The sequence below is a fragment of the Vidua macroura genome, chromosome 17 (assembly GCF_024509145.1).
Source record: "Vidua macroura isolate BioBank_ID:100142 chromosome 17, ASM2450914v1, whole genome shotgun sequence".
NCBI lineage: Eukaryota > Metazoa > Chordata > Aves > Passeriformes > Viduidae > Vidua > Vidua macroura.
Window position 1 is genome coordinate 6,876,975 of NC_071587.1, and position 19,478 is coordinate 6,896,452.

The 19,478-nt window shown below is 39.3% G+C and overlaps 1 protein-coding gene across 9 annotated transcripts in view; it reads right to left on the reverse strand.

Annotated features, from left to right (window-relative positions):
* The window catches only part of ZMYND8 (zinc finger MYND-type containing 8), a 49,580-nt gene extending 31,135 nt beyond the window's left edge, over positions 1-18,445 (reverse strand). For 4 of the 9 annotated variants that reach the window (XR_008439697.1, XR_008439696.1, XM_053992557.1 and 1 more), the window contains exons 1-2: positions 17,545-17,801; positions 7,527-7,597 (exon numbers count right to left, since the gene is read on the reverse strand). Coding sequence is in view for 7 of the 9 variants with exons in the window: in XM_053992557.1 (XP_053848532.1) it covers positions 7,527-7,597; positions 17,545-17,558 (85 nt within the window). In the remaining 2 variants the exon portion in view is untranslated. Of the gene's footprint in view, positions 1-7,526; positions 7,598-17,544; positions 17,802-18,075; positions 18,149-18,426 lie in introns of those variants that run through there. The other 5 variants (XM_053992556.1, XM_053992553.1, XM_053992554.1 and 2 more) reach the window with 4 other exon arrangements.
* Between the last annotated feature and the right edge of the window lie 1,033 nt (positions 18,446-19,478).

A 19,478-nucleotide genomic window follows, 5' to 3' on the forward strand; every position in this document is an offset into this window, starting at 1 on the left:
AAAAATGCGCTTCCAGCTCAAGTGAAAAAATAGACACCTGAAATAACTTTTGAAATTCTCATTAAAAGTTCCCTGGTTTTACAGCACTAGGTTAGTATTAATTGGTCTGATGTTGTCAAGGTTGACAATAAGCACCTCTGAGTACTCTTACAAATCATTCACTGGGGAGCAACAAGCTAACCTGAGCTTCCCCTGAAGTTTAAATCTCTCTTTCTGTATGCCATCATGTGACTAAAGGATTAGTAACTACTGCTCCTAGGGGATAGACTGAAGTTTACTTAAACCCTAAAGCAACTTCATTTCACACTTTATGACTGCTTTGTAAGTCCAACTTTATATAATGGCAATGCAGTTTGTAAGCAGATAACTATGGTAATGACTTACAATAGTTTAGCTTAAAAAATTATATAAACAAACAAAAGTGTATTATCTTGCTGCAGCATATGGAACACAGACCACAAGAAATATTTTTATACTCTGTGTATTGCAAAGTGCTGCACTGTAAACACTCCATAGCAGGGATCCCTGACAACTGAGAAGTCTTGCTTTTCTCAATAGAAGTAGGTGCCAACTCAGAAAACCTGTAAAAGTAGGATGTTGTTTTCTTTGCTTTTCCTGTGATATTTAAATGTAACTCTTCTTGAAAACAAGCAACATCAAGATGCCTTACTGTAAGAACAAAGCATAAACTGCTCAGTAGCACAGGCTGACAGTGACACCCCCTTATGCCCTTCTTTTCATAATTCTTTTTTGTTATTTTTCAATTTAAAAACTTAAGCTAAATGCAATCAAAGCAATTCCAGACTAAAACAATGGTGAATTCCCAATAAAGCCTTGATGAGAGCTGAAATCCACACCAAAGTCAAGGCTTCACAGCACCCTCCCATAAATAAAACTTGTTTCCTTTTTTCTTTCTCTAGCACTGTGGTTCCTTCACCCAGGAAGCAAGATGGTTTGGAAGACTGATATGGCCTAAATGAACAACAACCTTAAAATTTAATTTCAGTTAAATCAGCAGAACAACAAGTCCCAGAGTTGAAAGTGCCAGTTTAAGAGAAAAGGATGGAAACGTGACTTTGACAAGGATATGCTGCCTTAGCCCCCCATCCTCAATGCAATGGATAGCAAGGAAAATGAGAAAAGCCTGAGTAAATCAGAATTCCAATAGACCATGATTTTCAAATTCAACCTCACAAACAAGATAGGCAAACAAAATGAAAGCCTTCCCAAAAAGTGTGGAAATTGCAGGATAATATCCTTTACTATGAGTGAAGAACTAACCTTCTTTGAGATTATGTGGATGGGAAGAAAAGTCTTGCATTTCAAAATAAAGTGCAGACAATAAAAAAATCTATATCAAGTTTACGTTCATGAAGAGCATCACTTATTCAAATCCTGTACCTAATTTTCTTAGATTGTAGATATAAATCCTATTAAAAATGAGCTGCTTACTGCTTAAAGAATAAAAATTCTGTTCTGGAAATTTTCAGAAAGTGAGAAGAGGGAAACTGAGAAACACATTTGTTCAAATAGTAACAACAACAAAAAAAAGAAATTAAAAAAGCTTTTCAATATGATTTGTGATAAAGATGGTAAGATTAGCAGTCATTTTTGTTCTCCAGGAGACAGAAACAGCAATGTGTTTTGTCAGTGAAAGTATTATTTTAGCCTCACAGGAGACATCAGTAAACTGAGACTTAGTTACACCAATGAGTTTCCTGTGATCTAAGCAGGTTTTTGATACCTCAATGCAAGTGGGTCAAATATGCAAAATTCTGAATAACATTTCCAACTAGAAACACAACCAACTGTTCCACGTAAGACTAAGACACTCAAACTGTCACTTAGATTTTAATTCCCAATGCCATGCTATGCCTTTTATTATGGCACAAACAGTTCTGCCAACATTTGGTGAACCAAATCAAAGACTTAAATTCAATAAAATGTAAAAAACCAAAACTTTATTAAAAACAGTTGCATGAAGAATTAATTTCATGGGATTTAAGAAACAGCTATAAGAAGGCAGTCTGAGAGAAGGTACAAGAAAAGAAAGGTGACTGAAGGTTGCTCCAGCTGTCATTACCCTGCAGAAATGTGTATCTATACCTTTAGAAGGAATAAGAAAAGCAATCACCTAGACTGTCACATCTGTTTACTCCTCCTCAAAATCTCTGAATGTCTGTACTTTAAATGGCATGGAGTGTAATCAATGAAGAAATCTGACAGAAAATGTAGCAATACTAACTTGTCCCATTTGATAGAAAAGGTTTCAATTAATAATTTAGATGAATTCCAGAACTGTGAAGCTTTTCAGTTAAATTTATTATCCTGATTGGCTGTTAAAAGATTTCTGATTTTTCAAATCCATTACCTGTAATACTTTAGCAAGGGTAAATATCTTAAAAGCTTAATAAAATCATGGATAAATCTGTTAGAACTTACACTCAGCTGTGAGGAATTTTAATTTTGTGCCAGAGTTTTGAAACATGATGCAGCTGCAACCAACCACTAAAGCCCTGTTTACATTCCAGAAACTTCAACTGATGTAATTAACCCAGTCCAGTTACTTAATGTAATAAATAACAGAGGTCAGTCGTGGTTGTGTAAATTCTGATGAACTCCTGCCACGTTACAGTTTTACACAAGTACAAAAAGACACTATTAGTTGTTTCTTCACTGTAGGACTTTGGGAGATAAAGAAAAAGAAACACTTCCCAACAACTTGCAAGGTAAGAGCTGAAAGGCAAGGATAAGCTGGAGCCTGGCTGTGGGGGACTTGCTGTCCCAAGGCCCTCCTAAGGTGGGACTGCTGATAGCAAGGGCTCTGCACTAGAGACAAAAGCCCAGGGCTGCACTTCTGTTCCCTGCAGGAGCCTCAGCTTCACACTGGAGTGAGAATCTCAGCTCTGTGTGATTAAATACTTGGTATCACTACAAAGAAAGCTGATAGAGATGTACTATTATGAAACTGTTACAAAATGTATCATGCATTCTCAGAATTCCATTTAATTAGGTATTTTTGTATTTATAGTCATGGTATCTGAACATTTTACCACTGAGAGGAGCTCCTAAGCTCCTAAGACCAAAGGAAACAAAACACAAACAAATCTCAAAATACAAACCTTTAACACAAACCTGAAAAAAACCCTCAAACCTGTAAACGTCAGAATTCTCTCCATTAAGCAGTGGGGCCACAGTATATGATTTTATGCCAAGCTAAGACCATCTAATGACCAGCTGACCCTGCTGGGGCAAGGCTGCTCCCAGCAATGTCCAGCATCTGCTCAACTCCCCAGTAATCCAGTTCAGTGAGAAAAGCAGGTAGGAAAGAACCTCTCCACCCAAGTCCTAAGAGCCAGCAGAGATGCAAAGGCAACGTAAGAGATGTATGATGATGGCAAGAAGAGAGTTAAAGAGCTCCTTTTGACTGGGCACTAAACAGGCAATGGTTCCAGTATCAGCTGAAATACATAAAAACCTACACAGAAGTCCATCTGCCACCACAGCTTGCTACTGTTAGCAGCTAAATTAAACAGAGGATTTAAAAAAAAAATCTTCCAGGTAAACAGGAAGAAAACATTCAGTGGAGAGCTCACTCTGTCCAAAGAGAACAAGAGAAGACAGATTTTGCACTGAAACCACAACCTGGAAATGCCTAGATATTTATTCAGAGACTTTGCAAGCCCCATCTTGAAATATTTAATAAACAAGATTAAAAAGTAGTCTATAAGGCTGGAACATAACAAGATGTTTCTGCTGGACATGTTAATGTATCATATTCAAAGGACAAAATATAATCATGCAATCCATGGCCTCTCTCCTTCATTAAAGGGCAATCCTCTGTTCACTCCATTTTCTGTTTTTGGACTCCTTGCAGTTTGAACTCCTGTTTTTGGATTCTCTTTAAGCTGTCATTTCCCACTTCCAGTTCTCAGATGCCTTATGTTTTCTTGTTCTCATCAAGAGAGCAGTGTATTTTAAAACCTTGTCTTTAACAAGGCTGCACATGCACAGCTTATAAGCAGATCTAAATTATAACTGCTAGAGTAACTCTTCCCCTCTTTCCCACCTTACCAGCTATCTGTCCCCACAACTTTTTGGAGACAGCCACTAGAGTGTGTAACAGGAGGGTTAATCGGTTCATGATTCAGGCAAAATCTACAAAAAATGATCAATTTTCTGCTAGATCAGCTGCTTGACACAGCTGACTGTGCAACAGCAGAAGCATTACAGCCAGCAAAGGAGAAGAGTAGAGAAATGCAGCTGAACATGTAGGACTCCATGGCCCTGACCCCAGCTACAGACTCGCTTTAGCTATCACAATATAAAGTAAGAAGTGTCAGTGATGCCTTCCAGCTCTGCTTTCATTCCAGCCTAGCCCTGTCTAAATGCTTGCTAACAAAGCTCCACACTTCCTGCACCCAACTGGTGTATTCCTGCCTTCTCTCTTACACCACTTCTGGCAGCCCACCAAGCTGTTTCAGCACACTGAGCTAGTAGAAAACTGTTCATGTTTTATGGTTCAGTTAGTTTCCTGCCAGCTTAGGTATGGAAGGAAGTGGATAAAACTGCTGCACTGAGCAGTTTGACCAGCTCAGGCTGCTTTGAAACCACCACATTACCTAGTCCAATTCAAAGGCTCTGTTCAGACCCACGTTACTGATTAAACAATGCATGGTTCAGTTTAGCTTAAACCGAACTGCAACTGAATTATAGCAATTAAACTGCTTATACCAAAACAAGAATGTTCATGAGGAGGTCTGCATCAGACTAATTGGTATCACAGCAATTAAATTTATTTCCTTACAACTTTCTTTAGACACAGCCTCACATGAGCTGCACAAACCACACCTGGGCAAGCAGGTTACAGACTTGCAGCACATCTGCTGCTCAAGGTCAAGTCTGAAGTTGTATAGTGCCATCGACTGATCTCCAGCACAGGCTTCTCACACATCAAAAAACCCAAACAAAGCACAAAGAGCTGTGTACTCCCCGCCAGATTTGTCTAGATAGGGTCAACTTCCTCATCTATATCCTTTCCAAAACACACAAAGCAAAACTCTGCACAAGCTAATTGCTGCAAATGGAGACATTGCTACCACTATCCCACCAGTTGAGAACTTTGCTGCACTTTTTCTGCCTTGCACAGAGCAGAATAACAGTTTTGAAATTCTGGTTTGTGAATTCTCTGCTGCAGAAATATTGCATTGAACTACCAGAGAAGCTTGTTTCAGTCCCAATAACAGGAGTCCAGAAAGATTCATTACACCTGGCCTGCAATGTGGCCAGCTCTTGGAGACGACATTTATGATTCTTTTATTTTCTGTGAGAAACTGTATTTTCTATATAACTATTATAAAGTTATATCACTAATTTACAGATTAGGTTGGGTATACAACAAAGAGAAATGGTTTACAGTTAAGTGTAAAGAGTTCTTTATATCCCACATTCTTCACTGGAAAAAAACAAGCCTGTAAGGGCTTGGGGTGGGTGGTTGTTATTCTTGTCCTTGGATTGCTGCTGGCAGGGCTTTTATCAATATACATGTTAAATTTAACAAACCAACTAAAGCAAATCAGTATCTAGTTAAACAAATACCAATTCCCTTATTATTAAAGTGATTCAACACTTGCTCAGTTTTATCTCTACTATGGTGATACAGAAATGCCATTTACATCACTCCCACTGCTATTTAAAGACTAGGAGAACATCTATGCATGGACCAGTGGCTTCCACACAATGACAGCTTGGGTCAACCTAAACCAGCACCGCGGTGAGACTGGCTTTGGCATCAGCTGGTTCAGGGATTTGCAACAACAGTAAAGAGTATGAAAACCCAAGTCTCTTTCTGCCAGGTTAAATCCCTCTGCACTGACCAGTTCTAATTGTTAAGAGCCCACAGTGCAAGGGAAGCTGCAAGATCATGTGTGTGAGAAGGCTGGGACATGACACACTGACCTTTTCAATAACCAGGATATTAAATCAGCTCACTGTCCTAAGCAGCTTCATCTTAACCCTACCAAACAAAAAGCAAAAAGTCTCCCGTGGACTTAATTCACTGAAACAACATATCCTGAGGTCAGGGCAGCACTACAACTACCATGAGGAAATGAAAATTTTTTGTATGGCCCATACACCTGTTTATGGCTGATTAAAGCACCAGAACCAAAACATAAACATCTCCACAAGTAGATATCAGATTTTAAGTGTCTTTTAGACATTAACTATGTCAGAGTGACATAAGTAATAGTTTAGCTCAGTTAAGGCATGCAGAACTCTTACTAGTACTAGAAAGTGGGCCAGTGTTTCTAAGGAGAAAAAAGATGAGATTTCACGGGCAGCTAAAGGTATCTAATAAGTCCCATTGTCTGTTTTACCAAGTTCTTATGCTATCAAACTGTTTCACAAACAAACTGGTCCTTACAACAGCAGAAAAATGTTTCAGCTTTTAAGTTAGTTAGAAAGTTCAAGTGGCTAGGATGTGACAAGCACCACAAAGGAAGAAAGTGGTGGAGTGCAGAGCTAGGAGCTCACCCCAGTCAGTAGCAATCATTAAAGCAACACAAACATTTACTTTCTGCTGGCTTAGAAAACTGAAAAACAGAAGTAAATATTGAAAGCAGTCCAGTGGTGGAGACTGACACACAAGATCAGAAGGAGAGAAGGGAGAAAAAGACAGGGAGAAGGGACAAAAGGAGCTAGTGTATCTCTTTCTGAGGTGTCAGATCCCATGTACTACCTCACCTAACCATACCATGAGAACTGAAACAAGAAATTTACTGTCTGTTAGTACAAATAAGACCTGAATCCAATTTTATAACCATGTTATCCAGCCAAGCTTCCTCATTAAAAAACATGCAGATGATCTGTGCCATGCCTTCAAGACAAACCCACCTGCACATTCAGAGTTGAGCAGACTTGTGAGCCCTGGTGTAGGAATGTGAAGAGTAACTGGGTATGTGCCAGAACTTTAAACTAATGGTAGTAACTATTACTGCTGTTCTAGAGAAATGGTTTTCAGGTAAACTCAGCCGCAAGTACAGAAGGAGATGGACAAGCATGAATGTCCATGAAATACATACTGCTCAGGGGACTAATTTTGGTGGAAATTGAAATGCTACTGTGATTCTTTATTCTTAGAAAAAAAAAGAATTCATTACAGTAGGAAATACTACCTTAACAGTTTTGCTGCTACTACTACTTTCTCCTGCCTTGCCAATCTAGAAATACTACTTTAAAGGAGGCCATGATAAGTGATACAAGAGGTTGCTGGTTTTTTGGTAATTTAACCTTAGTTATTCATAAACATGAAATAACACTGAAATATGTGTGTGTGTAGATTTGATACATAATGAAAACCAAGGAAAAATTAAAACACTTCCTAACATACAGCAGTCATTGTAAAAAATACAGTGAACCTTGGGTCTCCACTCAAGAGTAGCTTCATGGCAGACGACACAGCTTCACCACCCTGGTTTACAAGTAATTGTGTTGTAGAACCTAATTGAAATATTCCTCTTACTCACCTTTGGATCGAGTGGAGATGTCCATCCCCTCCACCACCTCCTGCTCTGCCTTTATTTCCTCTTCAGCCAAGCTGCAGGATTCAAGAAGGTGAATTAGAATACTTTATAGACTGTATTAATCCCATGACTAACTTCTATCCATTAAGTTCAACCCAACACTATCAAACACAACTATATCAAAATTTCTGATGGAATGAAAGGTTTGCTGTTTGCCAGAGCATACACTGATCAAACCACGGTGAGAAACAATCCAGGTACACACATATGCTGCAAGTTACCAGGCATGAAAATTACATTTTTGTACCAAAGACAGTCTTGTAACATGTACTGAAGATTATGGCAATGTATGTATGAACTGTGTGCGTGTGACAGACAAACAGGAATTCTGTTCCTTGCAGCTTCTAATCTCAGATAAACCATGTGGACAGATGCCTGCCAACATTTAAATGCTCATCAGCATTTGTGAACAGATTAGTTGAAGTAACAGACTTAGCAACACAGAACAACTTGTAAAATTAGAAGGTTAAATGTAATTTTTAAAACAATTAAATAATTTCAAGGATTTTGGAACTAGACTGTATAACAGAAAACTGAATATTTATAATTTACTGGCAATACAATTCCACCAATTATGAACTGTAAAGAGCAAACAGTATACAGTTGTTACCATTCAATCTTACACAGTCAGTTTTCATTTGCTCCAGGCAGGATTAAATTATTACAAAGTACATCTGACTTTCTGATATTCTACTTGTGATATTCTAAAGTGATGCCATTCAAGAAAACAACTTAATCAATTTGGCTTCTTAAGTCACTTTGGGGAAAGAAGATGGAAGGGAGAGGAAAGATGAACAGGAATGAACACAGAGTTACACAGCAATTTTGGAGATGTGACTATCCTAGATGAAAGGTAAAAGAAAACACAGGATGTTGAAGCAAACCCAAATTCAAAGTGATGGACAACTGGGATTCTGGAGCTTCAGGCAGGTATTGCAGTGTCCACCAGAGCACAGCAGCCATGAGGGATGTAGATCCCCTCCTATACAGGGACAATTTACCACTCAGTCTGTTAATGGAAGTTGTGGCTGATAGCAGTTTGCACTGATATGGCAGATTATGAATTTCTTCTGATGTGGAGTGGGCTGAGGTTCCATTCAGCCACCCCAGCTCCAGGGACAGGGCCAAGAGGGCAGCTGGAGACTTTTGCCTTAGCCACTGTGTATAAATCTGCCTGAGACATCTCATCAGAGCTCGGAAACAACACTGAGGACTTGGTTACATTTACACCAGAGAAACTCTTCAGCCTGACAAACAGTTTATATTAGCAGGAGTTTTGTTACGGGTATAAGTTAAAAGAGACTCCTTAACAAAGTAAAACTTAACAGCAGAAGGATTTTTAGCTTGCTATTTGACAAAACCACTTTTAATCAACTGTGACCTACTGGGGGGTTGGGTTGCAATTCCTTTCACAGTTCTAAACAGTACAGTTATGTCAGCAGAAATTTTACATACACATTAACCAAGCTCGATGTATGGAAAACCCAAAGCTGAGAAGTACCACAAATGCCAGAAATCATTATTCTTTGTCATTTGGATATAGAAATAATTTACAAAATAAGCCCTTTAAAGTCACAAAACCCTGAAGGGAAGTTCTATTCTACCAGCATCTACCTCCCAGCTCACGGACTACTCTGATCATTTCAGGAGCAAGGCAAGGCACCCATGTGACCAGAATTATGGTAAATGTGTAGCACAGTTGACTGTAACACAATGCTTCTCAGATTTATTTTGCATGGGCAGATTAAATGCACAACACAGCCAACCATACTACAATGCTCACACATTTACTATGCACGGGCAGATCAATTATTCTGCACATTTGTTACACCCTTTCCCAGGGGCCTCAGCAAAGAGGAGCTGGCAGTGCCTGCAGACACCAAAACATTTCATGCACCACTTGCCTTTGCCCATTCCTCTCCTAAGCAAAGGGAAGGAATGGGCTCATGGGATGGGTTCATTGTTCTCTTCCAGTGCTGTACTGGTGGTTTTTTCTTCCCCTCCCTCTCTATAAAATCCTATTTCAATATCGCCAAACTGTAATAAACCCCATATTTTTAAAATATCATGTATATATAATCAATAATGCATACAGGTAAATATGTATTCATACCCAGTAATTCTGTAAGACTGGAGAAATCTGGCAGTGCACATTAACTGTTTCTAAAATACAAGTCCAGCTCCAGACACAGACTAGGACATACAAGGCTTTACCAGACTCAGGTTGAACACTAATGCTCATTTTACATAGGCTGCTACTAAAAGGAATGGTTTCCCCAAGCCTTAACTTCTTGTTCCAGAAATCATGCCCATTTTATCCAAATCAGTTCTGGAATGTAACTCACTGTGCAGCTGGATATGCAGAAAATGGGAGAGAACCACACAGGGAGAAAAGGGCACCACCCTTTTAACAGCTCACATTTAAGTGACATTAAAGCAATCATAATATTCCAGACTCATCCAAATCTATCAGGTCATTTTGTTTAAAACACAACCTCAGGGGAATATGGTTCAGCATGAAAGATACAGTAGTTGGTACAAATCAGTATTACAATCTAGAGAGTTGTGCATGAATCCTGGCTGAGAAATGGGAGTGAGGGATCCATGGCAACATCATAGCAGGAACTGCTCCTACCTCCCTGACCAAAGCCCAGGAGATGTTTCAGACTGACTGAGGATGTTCTGTGCCCCTGGACCTAAACCCAGACCTGCAGAGGGTTACAGGGCAGAACTCCTACCCATTAGTGACAGCATAGCAGGGTTTTCCAGCTCACAATGTGTTCCGCTCACAAAACAAGTTTAATTTAGGAAACTGAGTCAGTTTCCTCCATCAACCTTTTTAAAGTGTTCTTGTAAGTGTGCTATAAACAAGAAAAAGATTCTTCAGAAACACTTGTAAGGTGAACAAAGTATCTTGCAAAATCTTGATACAAAGAATCATGGAATGATACAATGGCTTGCCTTGGACAGGACCTTAAAAATGATTTAGTTCCAAACCCCTGCCATGGGCAGGGATGCACACACCACGTAAAGGATGCCCGAAAGCAGCCTTCCCAAAGATTTTAAGTATAAATGAGCAGTCAAAACTGTATTCTCCACTTGACAGCAAGGTTCTCCATTTTCCTCAGCAATGGAGGAGCACATTCCCTATACACACACGTGTACAGAGTGCATCACTCACACAAAACCCAGCAATTACCTACCACACTACGAAACCTGAGCCTCAGAGGAACAGAGGCATCTCTATAGTCTCTGCAATTAATTAATCTTTTATACAAACATTTAAGTATATAAGAAAACCACAGAGACTGTTCTGAAAAAAAAAAAATCCCAGTGTTGGTGGGGAACAGTTAAATAAAAGTTGTTAGACATGGCTATAAAAGATACTGAACATTCACAGCTCTTCAAAAGCATCTCCCATTGCTTTATTTGCTGTAATGTATAATGACTTCCACAACATGACATTGTTTGAATGTTGGCAGTGATGACTGTAGTGGTCATCTTTGAGATTCAAGTTTATAAATACATACCAGCAATTCACAGCAAGTTTACAGTAACTTTTCTAAAGCTGACATCTTTTCACCTTTGCACCCTCCACCAGTACAGGAAAGATTCTGAAAATGCTTTATAAAGCACAAACTTCCAAATTCAGATATTAGCAAAAGATTTCCAATTAAATAATTCTAGAAAAACACATTCTTAATCAGTTACCTTACTATTACCCACAACAAAATAAAAGGAAAATTAAGACCAGCAGCAAAATAATTAAAAACAAGTATCTCATTCCATGGAAACAATAACTGTGTGGTCAAGTAGATTATTCTAGACAGTTTTATTTTGAAAATTCATTTTTGCAGGGCTCAGAGCAGCTACTTCAGCCAGCATGTGTTACTGTTGTGCATATATGAATGGGATGCTCTGAGGCTGCAGATCAGAAATGACACTGGAATATATTCAATGAAGTACCTAAATGAATACAAAAAATACCTTATGTAATTCTGAAAGCTATTCCTATTTCCTCATTAAGATGAATGAACACAGAGAAACACGTTTTAAGAACAAAACTGAAATTTAAGCTTTGCCAGTTTCCCTGTCAAATGACCAGAAAACCAATTAATCATTTAAAACTTTCCTACTCATATTGACAAAACTTGCAACAACAACAAAAGTTTGTTTTCTAAAATGTTAAGCTAATTGGTTTCATACAAACTAGTTTAGCATGTCTGAATGAGGGTAGAAGGGGTGGAGGTTATTCCTTTGGGGAGAGTTGGGCACAGAAAGAAAAAAAAAAAGGATTGCAAACATACAGGATTTATTATTACTTAGGTAAAAATGGAAAAATAACTCAGCTGCCTAATTTTTAAATATGTTCTCTACCAAAATGAAGATAGGGTGTTTTTTTTAATATAAAATTCAGGTTTTCAAATTTCACATCCCTGAATTATATACTGACTTTTCTGTTTAGGAAAATCATTCTTTACTAATAGTAGTACTTACCTGAGAAAATGTACATATACAAGAATATATAAAGCTGCTCTAACCCACAGTAACTACAAAGAGCAATTAAAAGTTGCAGATGAACTACTGCACCTTGACATTTAACCAAGAAAAACTGACAGATATGGAAAACCACTCGAAACAGCTAATGCCCACATACACAATCTAGATCTACATCAGGGAATAACACAAGAATTTCAGATCAAGAACTACATATTTCTGGAATTCATTTTTTCTTTTAACTAACAGAAAACAAAACAAAACAAAACTGATTAAAGACTAAAAAAAAACTGATTAAAGACTATAAGCACCAAAACTGAATTTCATCTTTAATTCCTGCCTCTCATGCATCACATTTGTGAGCAGCAATTCTAAATAATGATTCAAAAAAAAAAAAAAGAACCTGCATTCAATAAAGATTTAAAACCAAAAACCACTATTTGCATGCCATTGCTGAATAAATAGCAGCTTTGTATGAGCACTCACCTATAACAGTCTCTTACTCATCGGTAGCTATGCTATTTATGCAGGGCTCTTAAAATGGCGTCTGCCAGCACTGCACTGCCTCACTCCTGCTCTGGAGCTAAAATGGTAGCACTTTGTTCAATACCAGCAGCTCCTGTTTACACAGCAGGGCAAGATTCAAAGCCAGCATCTAAATATCAGAAATGGTAAAGAAGGACCAAAGGGCACCTGACATCCGAACGTTTAACTAAAAAGGCACAAGATAGGGAGATTTGTGAAGTCACAGGTTACTAAGGAAATCACTCAATTTTAGCTTCACCCTCCAGTGTGAGCACCTCACATTTTACATTTCCTTTTGTAGAATTCCCTGCGAAGTGCTCCATGTGTATTAAGTAAATAATACTTTCTATTAAGTAATTAATATACACAAAAGGCTCGTTCAGATATCCATGTACAGCAATGTTTAAGCTGGTTACCTGTGATAACAAGCAAAGTAACTATTTTTCACATAAAGAACATTTCAGTTCTTTTTAAAACCTTACTCTTATTCACTGTCCATTCAAAATAGCTGCACAGAAGAAAAAAATCAGGGGAGGGAGGGGAATCCTTGGTGCCACACAGTCATCTTTAAGATCATAAATTATACAGCTGAGGCCCAAGCAAGACAACCAAATAGCTACAGATTTTAGATGCTACAAATATAATTTGACAACAATCATGCTTGAAAGTAAAGGTTTATATCAGCTGAATTAAGAATGGTAACATCCTGCTACAGCATGGTTTTAACCTCACAGTGTGAAACACAGATGCTCTGGCAACAGGCAATAAAGGGTTAACATGAGAATGACAGACAGCTACCAAATACATGAAACTCACTTCCTATGTAGCTATGGCTAAATTAGTCTTTAATGAACACAAGGCATGTTTATTAACAAATGTATTTAAATTACTTTCTAAATACAATTTAAAGGGCCAAGCTTGATGGCCTACTGTGCTGGTTTCCAGTCTGCAGACCCCTCAAAGCCAGTGTAGTACCACAAAGGGGTTTGCAGACAATAACCAAGTAAATCAAACCTAGTCTAACAGGCTTAAAGTCACCCTAATGGGATTCATGTGCCCATGGGAAAAATACTGGGGATCCACAATAACAAAATTTGAAAACTGTTGTCTACTCCATTTTACATGGGCAAAGGTTTTTGTTCAATTTTCAAGATATTTAGGAAATTCAAATTAATACCCTAAATTTCAGACAGAGGAGAGCTTTTACTAAGATTTATCACCCTTTAACCAATTATGCTGGAGTAGTACCACCACTATGGAAAGCTGACCACCAGCTATCACTTTTCAGCTACTGGATCCACAGTAGCTGGGAAGTGATACAACACAATACAGTGGAAAGCAAGGCAGAACAGGAGAAACAAAGCAACAAAACCAGAAACAAAACAAAACAACAACAGAAACCCCAAGCAAAAGTGATATCACAAAATGGAAGGCAGCTCAGGAAGATGAGCCAGTTGAAGTTTGTGGACATGATATGAAGGGCTAAATTTGTAATGTAATCTATCTATTTCTGCTTTTTGAGCATGAAGCTCCTCTCATTACATGCTCCCTTAGTAGCAATGTAGGTTTTCTGCTACATTTCATACTCCTACCTACTGTGAGGGGGGGTGACTGTTACATTTGGAGTGGTTTATACTCTGCATTTTTTTCATTTCCAATATGTTAAGTAGTGTCATTTGTTTAAAGAAATTACTCAGCTTTTCCCTAGCACTATTTAGCTTCCAAGTAAAACAGTTTGCCTGCAAAGAATGAAAAAGGCATGTAGCTTTTAAAAAGCTACTGTTTTCACCGTGATTTATAATCCAGATCACTCCTTTGTTTTCCCCCCACTCCATTCTTTGTCCAGTTAATTACAAAAGTAACTGGATGTTGGCACTAAATAATAATGCCTAATCATATTCATTCTGGGCAATTCAAATTACTCTCTAGTAGCCAGAAAACTTACAGTGTAATTATACGATTAACTGCTAGTTATAATCAGAATAATGGCCATTTGCTCCAAGCTGAATAAACCTCAGCTGCATTGCTTCATACATGTCCTGTCTAATTGTGATTGTAACAAGATCCAGGCCAGTAAAATCTTGAGGAGAAAGCATACGTGCTTTTTCCCTGCATCTGTCACTTAAAACAAAAACCCACATTCCATCTGTCCTGAACAGAAAAAACAGCTTATTACACAACCTAGGGAAGTGAGTGATAACACTGTACCTTGACAAAGCACCAAAAAACATATACATCTGAAATCCTTCAGCTTGTCTGAATTTGCTTTGCTTAGATGGAACAAAGATGGCAGAAATTTCCAGAAGGCCTTTCTCAGCCTTGCCACTGCAATTGTCAATCTTTAACCTGCCTGCTGCGGCAATTGGCTCCGGCGCTGGCGGAGCAGCGCCATTGGGCTGAGCCGAGGCACAACGCTGCTGTCTCTACCTTGCCTCAGACATCTTGCTGCAATGCAGACATTTGTTTTTTGTGAACTATAAAAGAATTACACTCGAGTGATTGAAAATAGTGAACTTTAACAGACTCACGATGCTCCGTTTCATTACATGCACGAGGGCAGCTCACACAAATGCGCTTCACTGTCAGCAGCGTGTCTGGAGGTGCAGATTTGAAACAGATCCTGGTTTAACAAAACCTGTGGGAGCCATTTTAATACAAGCTTTCTGATTGCAGATCACTTACCCCTGCTTCCTCACATTAAACAAATATTGTGTTGCTCACTCTTAAAGGCTGAAAGTAAACTGCTAACATGTATAAACTACTACTAGGAAAACTGTGTCCAAATGTAATTTCTGCTTTTTAGCAACTGAAGAGCAAAAACCAGAATAACTTCTTAGCTGTGTCAGCACTTTCATGCATGCTGAAAGATGCATTAAAATTGCATACAGAAACACTATCACATGAAATTCAGTGGTACCCCAGCAGTATTTCAGGTTTCAAATTGAACTAGACATTCTTATAATCTAATCCTAGGGGATTGGGGGGGGGGGGGGGAAGAGGGGGGGAACATGGAGATGGGGGTAGGAAAGCTTTTAGCCAAAGTGAGATATTCAAAGATACTCACCCTGGTAAACAAGTAACCAGAGGTAAATTGTTTGTTAAAGAACGTTACCAAACACATGGCAAGGGTCTATAAAAGTTTGCATGCCCTGTGCCTCAGCACAGTCATTTATTTGCAAAGCCAGCCTAGCTTTCAGTTCTTTCCTAAAATAATAAATGTGTATGGACTGTTAAAACAAGTGCAAAAAATACATTAAAAGCAGCAAAGAGCATCCTTCCTCTGCTTTTGTAACAGCCCTGGTGATCACTGAAAAACAGCTTGTTCAAACAAGCATGCAGGCGCTACAATTAAAATCTTTATAAAGAGCACAAAATGTTTCTAAATTAGTTATAAACCAAGCAAGCTTGTCTGAGGTTATACTTGGTATAGTATCAGAAACATATGCTCATTAAGTGTTATTTACTTTACTTCATAAGGTCACTTCATTGCTGAGCACTAGCACTTTCATCACACCCGAAAAGCCCAAGGACCGGTGAAAACGCGCTTTACCCTGCAAGCACGGTAATTAATGATCTAGGAACAAACAGCAAGTAGAATATTTTTCACTGGCCTAAGGTAAACAGGAAGTAAAAGCTTCAAAATTTAGAGACAAATTATCAGAAAAACAGTGCATTCAAATAGAGCAGTTTACATGTAAAAGTCCCTTAAAATGGACGCTAAGCAAATCTGATCTTTTATATGACTAACCACTAACATCACTTCATCTACTGCACTGACTGACCCAGTAAAAACAAAATGTTTGGAAAACTATTAAAAATGTTCAGAGAGTAGCATGCTGCTTACTTACCAACTGTTCAAGCACCCATCTCATTTTTCCAGTTAAGGAGATACAACAGGCTGGCAGATTTGGGAATTGATCAAAAAGGAATTTCTTGAAATAATTACGTAGCATTTAACCAAAAGTAAAAAAAAAAAAAATAAAAGGGAAAAAAAAACCCCAAGAACGAACAACATGTACTACTGTCATGAACCACACATGATTTTATATCTTCTGGACTCCACAAGACAGAACTGTGGCTGATACAATGTAAAACAAAAAGGCACAGATAAAAGTTGCATTAGTTTATTTGAACTATGCAAAACAAGAAAGCTAACAGTTCAAAAACATTTTCCATAAAGCATCAGATTTGTAAACAGATGCACTGCTGCGTTTTACTGAGCAGCACTCCATTTCCAAAATCTGCAGCATAAAAACTCCCTTTTAAAGGAACAAAATATTAACCATACATTGTCCCTCAGAAAGAGAAAAGCGTTGTATTAATTACTCCTGCAAGAAAAAAGGTTCAATAGTCATTTTAAGTTAAGATAAGCTGCATAAAAAACATGATGCAACAGCACACCACCACCTAGGCCCAATATCTACAATCTGCCATTAGCACTTTTTGCTGATGCCTAGTTTTTTAAAAATCCCATATTTTCTCAGAGATAACTTATCTTAGCTGTTCCATTCACTGTTTAGAAAGGTAAACTTGCCTGTTCCTCTGTCTGCCATTATCCCTGCTTGACTCCCTGTAGGGCAGTTAAATGCATCTGCTCCCTAGCTTCCATTTTCTCTCCAGCAGGCATGTGACACAACAGACAATAGTGCTGGCAAACTGCTCAGAGACAGAAACCTCCTTTGGAATACCAGGATCTTGATAAACTCTAAAAACACCATCCTCCTGTGAAGAAGTAGGCATGCCAAGGCTTTGCCAGACTGTAAAATAAAGCTGTGGCTAATGGCTACTAACCATGTGACCCAAGAAAGCAAATTTAAACAGTTCCAACTTAATATAAGTGCTGTGGTGTGAGTTTTGCACGAGAAATCACAGAGAATCACACTCTCAGCCCACAACTCATAGGTCTTAGAGAAAAAGCAATGTAAAAAGCAAGGCTTACCTCTGTGGATGCATTGTTAACACAGTGTTATGTCAATACTTATAAAACATGGAGGACAGGCTCTCAGTACTCGGGCAGGGAGGGCTTGGCACTTGGGCTTGATGATCTGTCTTCCCCATGAAAGCCGCCCCCGGATTGGCTGCCCCGGCAAATCCGCATGTAAAGCGCCAGGGGATTGGCTGAGACACTTCCTGAGCGATTATCTTTGTGCGGCTCCCGGAGCAGGAGCCATCCCGGGCTCGGAGCAGGCCGGCGCGCTAGGCCCGGCTCCGCTCGCCACCGCCGGCCCCGCGCTGGCCCGGCCCGGGGCACGCACTGCCCGCCTCGGGGAAGCGCCCGCACACCGCCTGCCCCGACAAATGCGCCCCAGCGTGCCGTTTGTTGAAGGCAGCTGGGTGCTCTAAACCCGAAGGAGGCAGAGTTCGCCCAGGTCGCAAGAGCTGCTCTTTTGTTTGCACGGAAAGCGAAATTCGCTTTGCTGCGGCTGTGCTGGCCGAGAAAGCGAGGCCACAGGCGGAGAGCAAAACTTACTGAGAGTGCACGTGCACAGAAGGGACTGAAATTAGTAACTCAGGATTCAGAGAAGGGTTCTCCTGCTCCAGAATTTAAATATATGAACATGCAGCAGAGCAACCGTGTACCTACAGTGTGATTTCTTTAGATACCACGGTATGCTGAGTCTTAATAGGAAAAAGGAGCCTTAAGCAGGAACACTCATGTCTCCTTTTCCCAAAAACCATTCCAGAACTGAAATTGCTTTATCACAGAGCGTTGCTACCACTTGGTGCAGGCCCTCCCCGTGTTTAAAATGCTGCAGAGCAAAACTAAAAATATCCATGCCACCCCAGACCCTGAGATCTCCAATCCCCCCCCAGCCCCCACCTTTCGGCCTGCCTGGGCTGTTACACAAAAACTGACTTCCTTAGGAGCGGCTGTAACTGCAGCTTCCTGTCCGTTAACCCTGTAGGACTTGGTGCTTTTTAAGATGCAGCACAGGCCCTGAAAACACTGATTCCTCTACGTGGCAAGTTATCAGCCTGCCCCCGCGAAAACATTCACGTAGCTTTTCAGATGTTGTTGCTTTACCTTTTTATCTCCTGCAAAAATGCTGCAAATGAAATAAAATGAGAAAGCGGCGTGTAAGCAACCGGTTTGATCTTGGGCCAATTCCCAAGCTTTTGATTAAAAAATGTGATTCCGTTCTTTTCCCTAATGCAGTGAAAGTGGGAGGGTTTATCGTTATGCCAAGAAGGAAGTCTTAACTCCAGATGAAGATCTTAAAGGTTAAATTTTTAGAAAGCCTCCAACATGCCTTTGTATTATTGTTCAAAATTTTGCGTCTGTGTTATATAGCTCTGTATTATCATTCTGTAGCCATGAAGATTGCAATGGAAATTGCAGATGAAGGGGTGAATCTGAAGCACATTGAATATCAAATAATTATTTATTAAACAAAAGCAAGGAAAAAAAAAAAAACAAGGGAAGGTGTAGAGGGAGACGCTTAACATTGAAACAATAATTATTAAATAATGAGATAGAATAACCAAAGAAAAATAAACGTTCTTCCAGTACAACATGCAGGATCTCAGATTGTGCAAAACCAACTATAAAAAGCCCTCTTCCATAAATCTACGACAGTTGCAAACAGAATATGCACGTCACGTTTAGTCGAGTGCTAATAACCCCAGAAACAATCACCACAACAAAACCTAGTGCCCTCCCTTACCTCCATACAGCACCTCTCACGATATAACTACCACACAAACCTCACTGCCTGAGAGCCGACGTGACTCATAACTGTGCCACTCAGTAAAATTAGTCATCCTGCTCTGCATTGTCCCGTTCTGCATTCAGATTATTCCTTGAGATTGCATTGTCACAAGGAACTGCCACAGCAGCCCATCGCTGCGCTTACACTTCTGTGTCTCTGCATT